This window comes from Chroicocephalus ridibundus, chromosome 12 (genome assembly GCF_963924245.1).
Source record: "Chroicocephalus ridibundus chromosome 12, bChrRid1.1, whole genome shotgun sequence".
In the NCBI taxonomy this organism is placed as follows: domain Eukaryota; kingdom Metazoa; phylum Chordata; class Aves; order Charadriiformes; family Laridae; genus Chroicocephalus; species Chroicocephalus ridibundus.
Genome location: NC_086295.1, coordinates 5,265,329 through 5,279,766, shown reverse-complemented (window position 1 = coordinate 5,279,766; position 14,438 = coordinate 5,265,329). Strand labels below are relative to the sequence as shown.

Sequence of the window (14,438 nt, the reverse complement as noted above, 5' to 3'; positions counted from 1 at the left end):
GATTCATATTAGCACTCATCTGAACACCAACAAGGGGTCAGGCCTGCAACATGTTGGCTTGCAGAAGCCCCATTACTTAACACAATTCAAGCGTAATACAGACTGAAAGTCTAAGAAACAGACACTTGAAACCAACACTTAGATGTCCAAAGACAAGCCCGCTCTTCCAGATGTGCGCATCCTCATGTGTTCACTGACTGCCCTTTACTGAAAGCTCTTCTGCAGGAGAAGGACCGGGCCCACTAGCAAGAGACAGTGATCAGGTCAGGAATTTTTATTTAGTTCAGGTACACAATATTTGTATACAATATAAAACCTGGTTTAGTCTTTAGTGAACAAGATGTCTAGATGCGAAGCAAGGCCGTAAGGCACTGCCTGTATGCCGTGCCTCAGCCACCTGCCTCAGGTGGAGTTAAACTACTCAATGTAACAATAAACGGAACCAAGTATAGGAGTTGAGACTGAGCAGTCACGCAAAAACAACGGTTCCCTCTCTGCCTGTCGAGAGAGTGGAGAGGGACGAGATCTCCCTCCTACTATCACATGGATGTGTTGTCAGCACCGGAATCTATCCGAGAAGTTGGGAGACTTCGGCATAGTCAGTGGCTGATCACTGGGCTTCACTTCTACGCTGCGGTATTTGCGTATTGGGTTTGCCTTGTGAACCTGTAGGAAAAATAAAAATCAAGGACAAAAATGAAGCAAATGGTTGCAGTTGTTATGAAGCTGAAGGCTGCAGGCGAGCCATCCGTGGGATGAAGGCAGGTGTCTATCTACAAGACTACATACTGCCTAGGACACCGGAGGGAGCCACCAGGAACATGCAAGGCACACTTTGGGGTTGTGGATTTTATAGAGATCATTCTGCTACAATGACTACATGCATACAGCTCCAAAAAAATCAGTTATCTCAGTAGAGCTGCCTTATTTTTTTTTTTTAAGACCTGCTTTAAAGTTAATGAGGAGTCAGTTTGCAACAAGGAAACTTGAAAAGGCAGTCTTAATGCAGCTCAACGTTGACATTAGCTCATTTAGTACATACACACATCCCTTTGGGTTACTTTACAGCCCCTGTTCAGAAATAGCTCACTTACCAGTTCTTGTCTTAGCTTAGCAACTTCTTCCTTTTCACGCTCCTCTTGTTGCTGTCTGAACTGCTCCTGATGCCTCTCCTTCATGGCTTCTATATATGCCAATCGCTTTTCAAATTCTTGCCGCTCTTTAGCTCTTTTTTCTGTTGCCAGCTCAAAGCTTTCAGGAACTATGGAACCAGAAAGGCTCTCTAAGTTTAGAAATAGAGGAGATAATATTGACGCAAAGACAGGTAAAGCAGAGCAGCACTAGCATCAAATGAAGGCTCCCTCTGGAGCGCTTCACCTCGCGAGGGTCGTTAGTAGATACCTCCAGGCTTCAGGAAAAGAGAAAGCCTTACACCCAAACACGAGCAGTGTTAATGCAGACGTTACCCTGTCGCGGGTGTTCTCATAGGAGAGAGCAAGCACACAACTGTTAGTACAAACAAGTTTTTGGCCGATTCTATACGCTACGAAGCTTAGCTCACCCTAAGCTGTATAGATGCCTTCGTCTCATTAGAAATGGAAGGAAAAGACTGACAGCTGCTGCAGAAATGCCAGCTGTCTCTACAGGGAGCTCCTTGCATACTATTTACCCTTATCCCAAGCTAGCACACATCAATCATCTGCCAATTGTAGCATAGCTGTTAAATACAGCTGCCATGTTAGTGCAGGACAGGGGGGCAGTGGAGAGGAAACTCCTCTGCTCCCTGGGGACACAAGCTGTTAGGGAATTAGTTGATTAAGTACAAGGCACTATTGGCTCTACTGATAAAGAAGAGGCAACAGCCAGCCTAAACATCATTTAATTGCATCAGTTCTGAGTTACCAGCCAAGCCTGTGTAGCAAGTACTTGTAACTCCACCTGATAACAGCGTATTTTCCTTCTTAGGCACAAAAGGCTCCTGGTACACCACCGTGTTGGGACGAGCTTTGAAACATGCTGCCTCTTTCTGCCTTTTCAGGTCGTCTTTAAGCTGCAAGAGAAGAGAGCCCATCAAGTGCCAGGCGTAACAAAAAAACCAACTCCCCCCACCCAGACTTCATCACTGTAAAAGCTAGGCTGACTTAGATCAAATCATTTGCACAGAAAATTACATTAAAGCCAAGAAGTTGTGTCACCCATAGCACACATCTCATGCCAAGGACAGGATAATTCATTGCTCAAACTTGGATCCTGATTCAACTCAAGCAGGACGCTTTCTGAAGTCGATCACAACTCCACGAGCTGCCTTAAGTCTAGTCAGACCCATTACGCTTTTCATCCTACCTGCTGTTTCCAGCTCTGCAGCTTGGCAGCTCCCCGTTCATCAACCTGCAGATTGAACGGCTCAGGCTGAGTTGGGTTTTTGACCTTCTTTTCTGGCAGCTTAACGTGGTCAAAGTAAGGTAGAGGTAGCGCTTTGAACTTTGGCACCTGAAAGAAACAATTTGAAATATTTCTTACCCTTTCCTTAAGGGCATAAAGATTTGGAAGTTTAACAACCAACAGCAAGAGGCCAGTCCTGCCACATCCTTTTTACTTAAGGAGTGGAAGCCAGGGTAGCTTTTAGTTCTTACCTCTTCCTTCTGCATTTCTTCTATTTTTTTCTCTTTTTGTATTTGCCGCTCTCTGTCACGAGCATCGAAAGAGAAGGGGCAAACTTCCACATGCCTCTGCTCTGGCATTTTAGGTTTGAAGGGCACTCCATAATGTGGCATCGGGTTAGCTTTGATCACAGGGACCACCTCTTTTTCCTAAAGGGATATTAGCGTTAGCATCTGACACAACACCAGATTTTTTATTTTTGTAGTAAGACTGTAACTCCTGCCAAACTAAGCCATGAATACTAGAGTTCCTCTAACAAGGGTCACAAACAACATCAAGCAAACGCTCTGGACACTGCAAAAATTCGTAACACAAAAAAGTATCAATTTACAGGCACCAACTTGCAGGTGGCAAGTTCTTCCTCTTTCCAAACGACTATCAGTTCTAGTACCCGTCCAAATTAGACTGTAATTCTTTAACATCCTCTTCACAAGAGGGAAAAGAGGACAGACTTGGTGCATTCTGAATCCTGCTCCCCACCACCAGGAATCTAGAGTGACTGCGAGGAGAAGAAAGTTCATGTGCAACATCTACCCTTCTCAATAACAGAATAGGGAAGGACAATGTCCTTCAGAAATTTAAGGAGTTACTTTCCTCATTCATAGCAGCAGCACCTCGGAAACCCTAGTCAGTGCCCTTGTGTTTAAATTGAGTTATTTCATTTTGTACGAGAATTTCTGTAAGATGAGTAGCAGCAACTAGAAGGGAATGGCACAGAGAAAGACGACCACTGGAGGAACTGCCTAACAGAAGGGAAGGGACTAACCAAACCACACCACCACACCCAACTTGTGTGGGCGGTGGGACCAGAATGCTTGACTACAGCCCATTCACAACAGTCACCTTTTCTTCATCTCTGCCAGACGCTCGGGTTCTGCTTTTCAAGGTGAAGACTGGGGACTTGGGGACTGTAACAGGCAGCGCTTTCTTCTCTGGAACACCCTGTTCAGAAGAGCCGGTAAGGAGTTACACAAGCCTAAGTACCAAGAAAAAGCACTACAGAGAAACAACCCAGCACAGTACATACTCATTGCAGTTTTTACCTAATGACAGACAGTGTTTACCAAAGATTATTAAATACATAATGCAACATTTTGGACATTTGCTACAGACATTTTGAAGCTAATTGCCACCTCAGTCCTAATTCCCAGGTTTGGGTATTACTAAGCTTCTTACCACAATGTCCTCCAAGATTTTTGTTGGACATGGTCTGGAATGGAATTCAAAGTGCTCTTCCTCCTGCTGCTTCTTACTCTCACGCTCCTGAATCCTTTTTTCTATTTCCAACTCAAAGCCAATAGGTTGCGTGAGTTCCTTCACAGGGGGCTTCTTGGGCAGGAGTGGTCCACCCTCAAAGATCTTGTGATCGAGTTCTCGTGCTTTGAATTTGTACCTACACAGGAAAGACGGAGAGAGTCACCACACGTTGTACATGGCAAGATGCAGCTTCTAGCAAATGGCTTCTCACACAGCATGAGAGAGCAATACTCAGGTACAGAAGCAGTTGTGCCACACACACACATTACATAGTGCGCAGCTCTAGTTAGCAACTCCTCCTTTGCTTTTGAAACAGCCAACATGTTAAGGAAAACCTTATGGATTGCTTTCTTGGAAATCCGAAACATTGTCTACCAGAGAGTTCTGAAGCATACAGTCTGTACTGCTATATTGTGTTTGCTTTACCAATCATAAGCTGTACTCAATCCAAGATTGGCTCTCCTAAGAGCACTTTCTTCAAAATGAATTGGCTACTTGCACATCCCTATGATCAGAGCCATAGGCTTGTGCGCAAGCTAGACGAATCTCAATATTTTTACGCTACTCGTTCTTTTATGCAAAAAGTATTCCTGAGAAGTGATGTTTTGGTATCTGAAAGATATTTTCAGTGTGGTACAGTTCTCTCTTGGAGGACTAGAGTAAACCTTTACTTACTGTTGAATTTTCTCCAATTCCTCTGCTTCTAACTCTGCTGTAGTTTTGCAGGTGGCAGGTCTGAAGCGCTGCTTTGTTAGAAGCACTGGCGTTTTAGGGTTTGTAATCCGAGCCTTCACAACCTTTCCTGGAACTGGGCCTATAAATTCAAGTCAGAGAGACTAGCAGTTAATGGCAAGGACACAGATTGTTTGCTCAGTAGAGTAGTCAAAGCGTTGTTCTTGCTCTACCACCATCTCTGTGGACAGCCTCCTGGCTGGACATAGCCAGGGCTCCTCACCTTCATCAGACTTCCTGCTCCTCAAATGGTAACGAGAGGGTGTGCGCTTTTGGAATGCTTCTACCTGCTCAGCAAGGGACACATATTCTGATGTGGTTTCTTCGAGTTTTCTTTTGTTTCCCTGGGACAGGTTGAAAGGTTTGGGGACAGTGGGTCCCTTCGGCATTCGCCCCTGGAGACAAAAAGCTATGGTCATTATGGCCGTTTAACACAGGCTGCTTTGATGACATTTCCTTTCCCCAACGATTCACAGTATCTGTCCCTTCCCCTTACTGAAAAAAAGATAACACTTTAATATTAGACACAAGTCTTAACTGTCTGCACATGCACATGCTAGTCATATTGGGAAACTGTATGAAGTGGAAGATTAAAGCATGAAGTGTAATGACTGGAAGATATGACGTTAAAATTTTCACAAGGGTCCTTTAGAGTCTTGTGGCAATGCAGATATGCAGTGAGCTAACAGTTATGTTTGCACAACGCTTGCCTCTCCTATGGTAACCCTCTTTGCAGGTGCGTTGCAAAAGCAGAAAGAAGGTGATGTCAAGAATTAGTCAGGTGACGGCAGGCAATATTCCAGTTCTCACCGGAGAGGGAGGATGCTTTCTCAGTACCGCTGCAAAATCCAATTCCTTGTACTCATTCCCAGGCTGACTTTCCACATGTTGTTTAATTCTACTCTCTGTGCAGAAGTGGAAGTCAACTGGCTTTGTTACTTGACCGACAGCTCTCTTCACGGGTTGTCCTAAAGAAAAAAAAGCAGGTAAGGTCTGGAAGGCTGCTTTTTTTTTTTTTTGAGGCAGGGGGAGTGGCATTTACTTCCTAATAACTTGAACCATTTTTGGAGACATCATCTATAACCTTTCAAAACGTGACAAAACCCAAACAAACATGTTTCCAGACAGTTTAGATCAAAAAGCCACCTAATCCTAATACTTGTTACAAGATCTGGACTGTTTTTAGAGGTACTTGTACAGCTCTATGCTGCACTCTCCAGCTGAGCCCAGTACCGCTTCAATTTGCAATTCAGCTAGAGCCCACCTGCTCCAGCAATAGCTGCTTTCAGAGACTCCTCGTTCCTCTTCCGCAGCTCCATAACCTCCCGCTGCAACTGCTGCATCTTCTCCAGCTCCTGCTCCTCTGTACTCTTCAGCTTGCCAGAAACATTGGTCCTCCTGCAGAAGCATGTTAAAGACTGAGATATGCCTTCCTGCTTCAATGGTTCACAGCATGATGTTAGTGCAACGGAACACGCTTATCTCTGACTTCGTTGCTGAAGCGTCATGCATTATAAAAGTATACTCTTTAGAAAAGATCTGTTTGGATTTTGTTTGCTTGAGAAAGCTTGCAGCTAACTGCTATCCTGCACGCACATTTACTGTATGGATGCTTCATCATCCATTAGCAAGAACAACTTTTCCCTCAAATTAAAAGCAGAAGCTTTCCTTTGCAGAGGATCAGTTGGTGAAGTACATTTCACCCTAATATCATTGCCTTGATCTGATGTTTACTAAATGTGATACCATCACATGCTAAGTTGAAGCTGAAAACAGTCTAGCCAGGGCTGTCACCTAAATCAACTGTGATTAGCAAAGACAAGTCACAAGAAAGCTACGTACTTTAACATTGTTGGCTTGGAGGGCACGGTCAGTTTGTTTTTCCCTCTCCCCGGGGAGAGGTCAGGATTCTCCAGGGGCTCTCTCTTCGTGGATACTTCTGTCAGCTTCTCTCTGCTGCTAGAACTAAGGTAACAAGTTGTCATGGCAAACCACTCCAATTAACTGTGCTCTAAGTGAAAGATCACCTGCAGTTCTCACCACCGTGCATAACATCCCAACACCTGGCAAATTCTAAGGTATGCCAGACTGGCCTTACCTCACCACAGGCCCAGGTATAGCTCCTCTAGTTTTCCCTGGTACTCTAAGGCTGTAGAAGGGAAGATGAATTACTGAGTTTTTGGAACTTAAGATTTTCTTGAGGAGGTAGGTGTACTGGAGTTCATCTAGGTACAGCAGCGTTTGAAAGATCACACTTCAATTTCCTGACCTCAAGCTTATCACCATATGATATCTTAGTGGTTAACTAATTTGAGAAATATTTTAGCTGCGACTCTCACAGCTTATGACTGCCTGATGACTTCCTGATGGACAAGTTAAGCCAAATTTAAAGCTAGCTGACAGACACTGAGTATGGAATAAGAAGCTTAAGAAACCCAAGCTTATTTCATTCACATCTCCACCTCCAAATAGAACGTTTCCCTCAGGTCTTACAGCCATTTCTTCTTGTTTATGAAACCAGTATCAGGAATCAGGTTTCAGTCACCTCCTCCTACCCTTCCTTTGAGAACCCTCTCAGACAAGTGGAAATCCTTTCCAAAGAAACAGTTGTATCCCCCTTTCCAACCCCAAACAGAAGGGCTTTGATGACTTACATTCTCATTTTTTTCAGGGGTGGAACCTCTTCTGTATTAACCAAGGCATTAGCATTTCTCTCCGCTTTGATTCTAATTGGCTGTTTGCGTTGCTGTGTTTTTCTCTGCTTTGTAGCCTGTCTTCTGCCCCCTCTAGAGTAGAAGGGAAAATGGAGGTTAGCTTTCCCACAGGTCTGAGAAAGCACACAATCTGTATAACACTTTTTACGTCAGTGCATCACCTAACACCAACACGCCCCTTAGGCAAATTGTGTGTTTAACACAACAATCCAAATGCAGCATGAATTATTTAAGTTTAACAATACATAAACTTAATATTCCTTGATACACATGAGCATAGAGCCTCTTGCATTCATATCAAGAATGAGTTCTGCCCAACTCAGGCAGATATAAACAAAGAAACTTTATAAGCCACTTCAGTTTCAGATATCCTCACATTCCAGAAGCTCCTAGTTGCTACCAAGTCTCATTTGACAAGTATGTGAGACAGTGCATTACATTTCCACCCCTAGAAATTGTCCCTCCAGCTTAGCAAGCAGATCGGCTGTCCCAGTACACAATCTCTGCACTGGAGAACTCCAGACGCACAGGATGGCCCAAGAACAGCTACAACTACAGATCCTGAGAGCAACCTGCTTAGTTACACCGTCATCAATCTTCATGCAAACTGAATACAAGTATTTCACCTTTGAGAGGCTTCTGCAGGAGCAGCAGCTCTCCAGGTCTCCAGGGATCCAACAATATTCTGAGGAACCACATCGGTCTGCATGCCTTCTGCTTCTCCATCCACTTCATCATGGCTTTCACCTGAGAACAGTGACAAATGTCAGCTCCTATATATACACACACACACAAAGAAACACTAAAGTGAAACCACATGAGGCCTCGCTAGACAACAATATATGAAGATGGTCCCACAAAAGCCAGATTGAGGCCTTATTCTTTTGCCAGTGAAAAGCAGGTAAATTTCTTTCTCTCCCCACCCCAAACCACAGCAGCTTACTCATTGTTACTCCTTGTGATGTGACAGAAGACAGAACAATATCAGACTTTGAAAAAGCAGGGCTGTTCTGCAAGACCTTTGCCAGATTTTCTGCAGGAGGGACATTCTCCAGATTGGCTTTTTGGTCTGTGAGGAAAGAGAGAATTTCACTACACATAGTACTTTAGTAATTTTTAACAATACCTCAGAATCTCACTAGGATGTTAACAAAGTCATCTGTCAAATTAAAGATGACAATCAAAGTTTAAACACAAAAACAAAACCAAAAAAATGAATGGCATGATGAATGGTGCCATTAACAACATGACTAATCCACTAGCACAGAAGCCAAACCCAAAACAAGGATCACGCCGAGCCCTCATCCAAAGAGAAAACAAATCAAGGGGTTGGAAGCAACTTACCAAACCACGAGTCTGGATTGTGTATGTCATCATCGCTCAGAGTCGCAAAGTTGATGCAAGGGTTTGGGACATCAAAGGAATAGCGAGATTCTGGGTGAGACATCTTCACCTTCACGCTGTCCCTGCGAGTCCTCCGCTTGCACTGCTACAGTCCTTTAGACAACAAGCATTGGTGACCCGTTACACCAAACCTCAATGCAGGGGTCGGCTAAATCATTCTCCACCTCTCTTACTCTGCAGTTTCTAGAGATAGATGCTGGGACAGGCTGTGGTACCTTTTCCTGTCTTGCAGTTCACAGCCTTCAGACAGAATGCCTCCTAATGGTTTCTTATTCTCCTACTGACTGGCAAAGGTAAGGGGATTTTACCACTGTTGACATTTGCAGGTTCAAAACTATTCAAAAAGATTAAGTTTTGAAGGTTTTCTTTGTACCTGTAGGTGCTAGAATTGTGGGTTTTTTTAAAGGAAGTAAAGTACAAAGCTTTTCCACAGAGCAACTGACTTGCCCTTCCCTCCCTCACCACGCACAGCAAATAAAAGTTCTTATCCTTATCAGAGCACAGACTTATGAAGCAAGAGCCTCACGATGAGGTTGACCCCAGAGCACTGCAAAGTGCAGCCTTTCTCCCTCTGAAGGTCTACAAACAAGAACTAATGACGCAAAGATGCTCTTCTACAGCGTAAATTGATTTCCTAAGCAGGAAGAGAGTTCTGTATTGTTACTGGGCAAAAAGTAGGAAGAAGAACAGTGTAGGATCCTTGCTACATTCCACAGCACTACCCCGATGCTGGCCAGGCTGTAAACAAACCAAGCACTGTGACCATGTCAAGAACAGCCCCTGCAGTTAATTAGTGGAGCACTGACAGCAGGAGGAGTCCCTGTGTCAACAGGCAATATAAAACTCAATGGAACAGGAATAAAGCCAGCGACAAAGTTATAAACCCTTAAATGCTAGCAAAATCTTTTTGCAAAGGTGTTTTCATGATGCCTCGCACAGCTGCAAGGCAAAGCCCATGAGGATATGTTATAAAACACTCCCTAAGGAAATCACCTGAACTTTGCTTTTATGACTCCAACCACCTCTAAAGCAGCATATTCTTAATCCACAAAGCCTCAGACCTAAGCCATCTGTCTAGGCAGACCACACATAGTTCAACCCAGACAGTATGCTCCATAAACAAGAAAATGTTCAAGCCTAAACCATCAGCCCTCCCTCATGAGGACGGCTGTACCAAGAAGCCTTCAGTTCCCCCCCACAGAATTGTAATAGTTAAGGGGAAAAACGTCAGTAGAGAAGCATTAGCTACATGACTGTGAAGACGTCAGGGTAGGACCCAAAGAAGGCAAACAGAAGAATTGGAGCCAAAACCAACTGTAACTGATCTCGAGACATGGCTGGAATCAAATGCTTTCCTACCGCCCTTAATCAATATAGAGTTTCTGTCAACACTATCCACTTTTTTAAAAATCAAATGCGTCATCCGCATTCTCCCCTCACCCTCCCCAGTCAGTCCACCAAGTCGGAGCTCCGGGAATCATGTTTCACAGCTACTTGTGTCCATCGTTACGCTGCTGCAGTTTCCAGCTTTTTACCGTGTAAAGTCCATATTCTTTCATAGTGTCAGCGCCCTCATCACCAACCCCTTCTCTCTCCCCCTCCCTCCATCCCAGACAGAAGCAAATAGTCGTGAAAGAAGAGGAGTGCATCAATGCCACAGTTTCAGACTCCAAGTTTCTTGAAAGAGCCAGTGGCGAGGTAAAAGTTATCATGACTGAACTCCAGAGGGTCTGTTTCAGTCAGATGAACTGAGTCTGCTTTTCAAATCCCTATGTATCCTCCCAGTCCTGCGCAGAACAGGATTTACTGTGAAGCAGGAGTTGACTGAAAAGCACCTCACTCCTCCACCCATCGACTCAGCTTGGGACGGAGCTCTCGTCAGTTAGGAGTGTTTCCGTGATGCATCACTCCAATGTGCCCACTGCGATGCTTCCGCAATGGAAACAGGCTCAGCCAAGCACAGCCCGAAGCCTGCTGCCCACTCCCTTCAGGCATTTTTAAAAAACCCAATTGTGATTTTGATGGCAGAACCACTGTTATCTCAATCTTTGCTTTAAAGACAGGAGGCAAAATTCTTTCTCTCCACCGTGGCACTCTTCCACCAGAAGTGAGGTGCAGAAGTTCCTTCTCATGAACAGGGACGTTACCTAATTAGCAGGCACCATGTGCCTTTACCAGACGGTGGTTACAGGCACACTGTAATCCTACATATCTACAGCATGGATTTAAAGCATAACCCTGCTCTCCCCCACATCCATCACCTTCTGTGTCGACACTAGTGTGTGCAGGGCTTCGCAGCGAGCCAGCCGGGGAACCCTCACCCCTGTTCTGCAGGATCAGCTTTCACCTGGTTTGCAAAGAGCTGCTCACTCCACAACCTTGTAGAAAGAAGGAGGATCCAGTCTCTCAATTTCAAAAATAGGCCAAATTCCTTTGATAAAAGTGACCGCCTAACTAAAACCTTAATTCTCTTTCTAAGTCTTTCCAGGACTTCTCCCCTCACTGACCTAAACGTGCTACACAGCTGTGGCCCTGTACGGTTTCTGTACGGAACAGCACAGCCGTATCCACAAAGAGAAATAGATGACGAGTTTCTTTGCACATCAGGTTTCTTTTGAGTAACTACACTTTGGCACGTTCCAGAAGAGTGCCTTGGCCTGGTTTAGATTAGTTAGCTTTGAAAAAGGATTAAGCTAAATTGGAACGAGCATTCCTATCCCAGAATAAGACTGATCCAACAGCAAGCGCAATAGGTATTTCAGAATAACTTCACACCTCACTCTAATCCAAATTAGCTTTAAAATGCTGACACGATTCCATCACAGATGTGCTCAGCGTCTTTTTCTCAATGTAGTTGTTAATTTCTTGCCAAAAGCATTTAGGCCAGACGAGGCTAGAGGGAATAACTCCAACAAGTATTGGCCTAGTTGCAGTATATGTGAAACAGCACCAAGCACCATATAAGGGAGCACTTCGCGATTACGACCTAACAAAAAGAGCTTCTTAATTTTAGATCAGCAGCCCAGTACGGATTGATGATCATCAGGCAATACAACATCAGCACCCACTGCCTAGGACAAAGGACCCTCCCAGCTGTACGAGCCTTTGAGAGAGGAAGCAGAGTTCCAAGATGAGAAATTAGAGGTCAGAAGGAAAGAGAATAGAGGAGCTGGGGTTTGGGGGAGCAGCAAGGCACGAAGGAAAGGAGGGTGCAGAGAGGATCTGCTCTTTCTTGCTGTCTTGCAACGTAATTAGATAAGCTGCTGATCAATTTGAGACAACACTTAACACAATACACCACTGAAGCTTCGTAAGCTACAGGTGTTACTTACTCTAAATCCTACCAGGATGGGAAAGGGGGAAAAACAGTACAGATACACAAAAGGGATATTCCAAGTTACATCAGCAGATAAATCTGAAGCCAGTTGATCCACATGCCTCAAAATCCAAGATGGACAATCAGGAACAAGCAAGAGAAGCTTCTCCAAGGCTGAGGAAGCTGCATGGCAATGGGCAGCAGTAATTCCAGTACCTTCTGCTGGGCATTCGATACCGACTGCCGTTTAAACACAGGATGCTGCACTAAACCGGCAACTTGCTTAATTCAGTCTGGCAGCTTCTTTATTCTCTTACAACCCAAAGCTTTCTGTGCCTTTTCTAGGGACGATAATCCAGAGTTCCCAGATGCTTTTCACAGGCTAGTATGTAAACTGGACAATTACAAGGGGCTGAAAACTGCCTCTAGAGATACAGTCCTGTCACCACAGCCTCTAGGAAGCTATCCCACCACAAGGGATAGCCTTCAGCACAATGCCAACAACCACTAACAGAAATCATCCTCGCTTTTCCCTGAGCAGGGTTAAGTGAGCACTTTTAACAAATTCTGGATCTACAGCTTCTCTTTCCTCTCTGGTGCTCCTCACTCAATGCCCAAGAGTGCTTTTCCACAGCGTGGAATCAACACCGAGCTCATCATCTCAGGTACAGAACAGAGGCAACGCTGCTGCTCTACCACATAATACTCAAATTGGGAGATAAGGCCTTGAACTCTATGCAGGCGAGAAACGAGAACACAGGGAGCTCCGCGGGCCACCCTGACCTGCCAACATTAGCCAAAGGAGGAGCGAGGTGCTGGAGCAACAGCTTTTCTTCCAGGCAGCTAATGGCAGCCCAGAGCCACCTCCCTCCCAACAGCCCAAAATAAACAGCCCTGACATCTCATGCTCTGTAAATATCCCATAAGTTTTAGAAGACAGGAAGATGGGACATTCTAAGAATAGCTCTTCAAGGAAAAGTAAATTATTTTTAGCCTGTATAACCTCAACTTATTGCTAGATATGTTGAAGCCCCTCTAGTTTAAAAAAAGCACTGTATAAAAATAAGTAGCTTGATACCTTTTCTGTTACTTAAGCCAGGTTTTGCCAGGGTATATTCCCTCCTTTTCCTAGGAAGCAGGATTTGGTTTGAGAAGAAGTAATGTAGTTTTTCTTAGCTCCAAGATGAAGCTGGTTTTGAGCAGCGGGTGCAAACGTACGGCTAACAACACAGCACAGCAGGCAGCCCGCTCCGGGCAGCCATTAGCACAGCACAGCACTCTAGGTTTGCAATTAGAACTCGGGATTTAGGCCCACTCCCCGGGGGCCCCGGGTGCGATCCTGCCCTCCGGTCACCGCTCCAGGCCACGGCAAAACCAGTCCTGGGCTAAGAGCCTGGACCCGCTTTCCGCCTCCCTTTCCCAGCGGTGCTGCGAGGGGCCGGGGCCGCGTTACCGATACCCGGGCTCGGAGCAGGCCCAGGGAGCAGCCATAGCCCCCCTACAGCCAGAGAGACCCAACCGGATCCCCGGGGAGTGCCACGGCCTAGGCCACCGTTACCAGACGGCGTCTGCCGGGGAAGGTGAGGAGAAGCCGAGAGCGCCCCTAAGACCAGGGGACTACCCTGTACCCGGTAACCCTCGCCCGCTCCCACTCACCTCAGCGCCGCGGCCGCCCCGCGCGCTGCCTCCGCCGCCGCCGTTAACGGATTTCAAACAGAGCTCGTCGGTCCGAATCGACCAATCAACGCCCAGGGCACGCCCTCGGTGCGTGCCGATTGGGCAGGCCGCCAGGACAGCAGGGGACCCGGATGAGCGCTGCCCGCAAAGGCTGACGGTAGGCGTAGTTCCCGCACGCAGAGCGCCAGAGCCGCGAACCAGGCGCGAACCACAACTCCCACAAGGCACTGAGAGGGGACAGCCGAGCCAATCAGGTGAGGCAGCGCTTTAAGTGTTGTTCGCAGACGGCCTATCAGCTGCCGGTAGGCAGGTCCCTCGGGCAGGCCCGGGCGGGGCGGCTCGTGGCCGTGACCCGCAGCACACCAGGGCCGGCAGCGCTGACAGTAAGGCAGGCTGCGCCGCCCGGGCGGGAGCCCACCGGAGACGGGTATCGCAGCAGTACCTTACGTGGTCGATGGACTGTCTGGCTTGTAGCTTTGAGTAAGCACGTAGCGGGCCTCTGTCTCCCTCCCGCCTTGATCAAGCACAGGCAGCATCCCTCCACACGGGGCGGCGGAGGCCAGAGCTCTGGGAGCACCGGGGCCACCGTGGCGTGGGCTGCCCGCGGGCCTGTCGGCGCCGACAGGGGGCGCTAGAGCCCCGCCCTCGGCCCGCCACCCCCGCGCCTGCGCAGTAGC

The 14,438-nt window shown here is 46.5% G+C and overlaps 1 protein-coding gene across 4 annotated transcripts; it reads right to left on the bottom strand.

The window, feature by feature from the left end:
- Positions 1-259: 259 nt before the first annotated feature.
- On the bottom strand, positions 260-14,420 carry TPX2 (TPX2 microtubule nucleation factor). 4 transcript variants are annotated; one of them, XM_063350528.1, is made up of 19 exons: positions 14,204-14,420; positions 13,741-13,988; positions 8,709-8,861; positions 8,308-8,433; positions 7,991-8,111; positions 7,305-7,436; positions 6,749-6,799; positions 6,493-6,615; positions 5,915-6,048; positions 5,461-5,618; positions 4,874-5,045; positions 4,594-4,732; positions 3,838-4,054; positions 3,505-3,603; positions 2,634-2,810; positions 2,344-2,490; positions 1,939-2,050; positions 1,095-1,282; positions 260-666 (listed from the first exon to the last, which is right to left on the bottom strand). In XM_063350528.1, the coding sequence occupies exons 3-19, from the start codon at positions 8,809-8,811 to the stop codon at positions 556-558; spliced, it is 2,310 nt and encodes a 769-aa protein (XP_063206598.1). In that variant the 5' UTR covers positions 8,812-8,861; positions 13,741-13,988; positions 14,204-14,420; the 3' UTR covers positions 260-555. The 4 variants fall into 4 exon arrangements, with proteins under 4 accessions (XP_063206598.1, XP_063206599.1, XP_063206600.1 ...); XM_063350529.1 differs by having other exon boundaries at positions 1,095-1,261; positions 13,741-14,420; XM_063350530.1 differs by lacking the exon at positions 6,749-6,799 and having other exon boundaries at positions 13,741-14,420.
- Positions 14,421-14,438: the final 18 nt, after the last annotated feature.

Bases quoted from the DNA above. Each gene is read 5' to 3' on its own strand.
- TPX2 (XM_063350528.1), bottom strand. From the start codon at position 8,811: ATGTCTCACCCAGAATCTCGCTATTCCTTTGATGTCCCAAACCCTTGC. The intron at 8,434-8,708 runs GTAAGTTGCTTC...CTTTCCTCACAG, and splicing joins CAATCCAGACTCGTGGTTTG to ACCAAAAAGCCAATCTGGAG. The intron at 2,811-3,504 runs GTGACTGTTGTG...ATATCCCTTTAG, and splicing joins CTGGCAGAGATGAAGAAAAG to GAAAAAGAGGTGGTCCCTGT.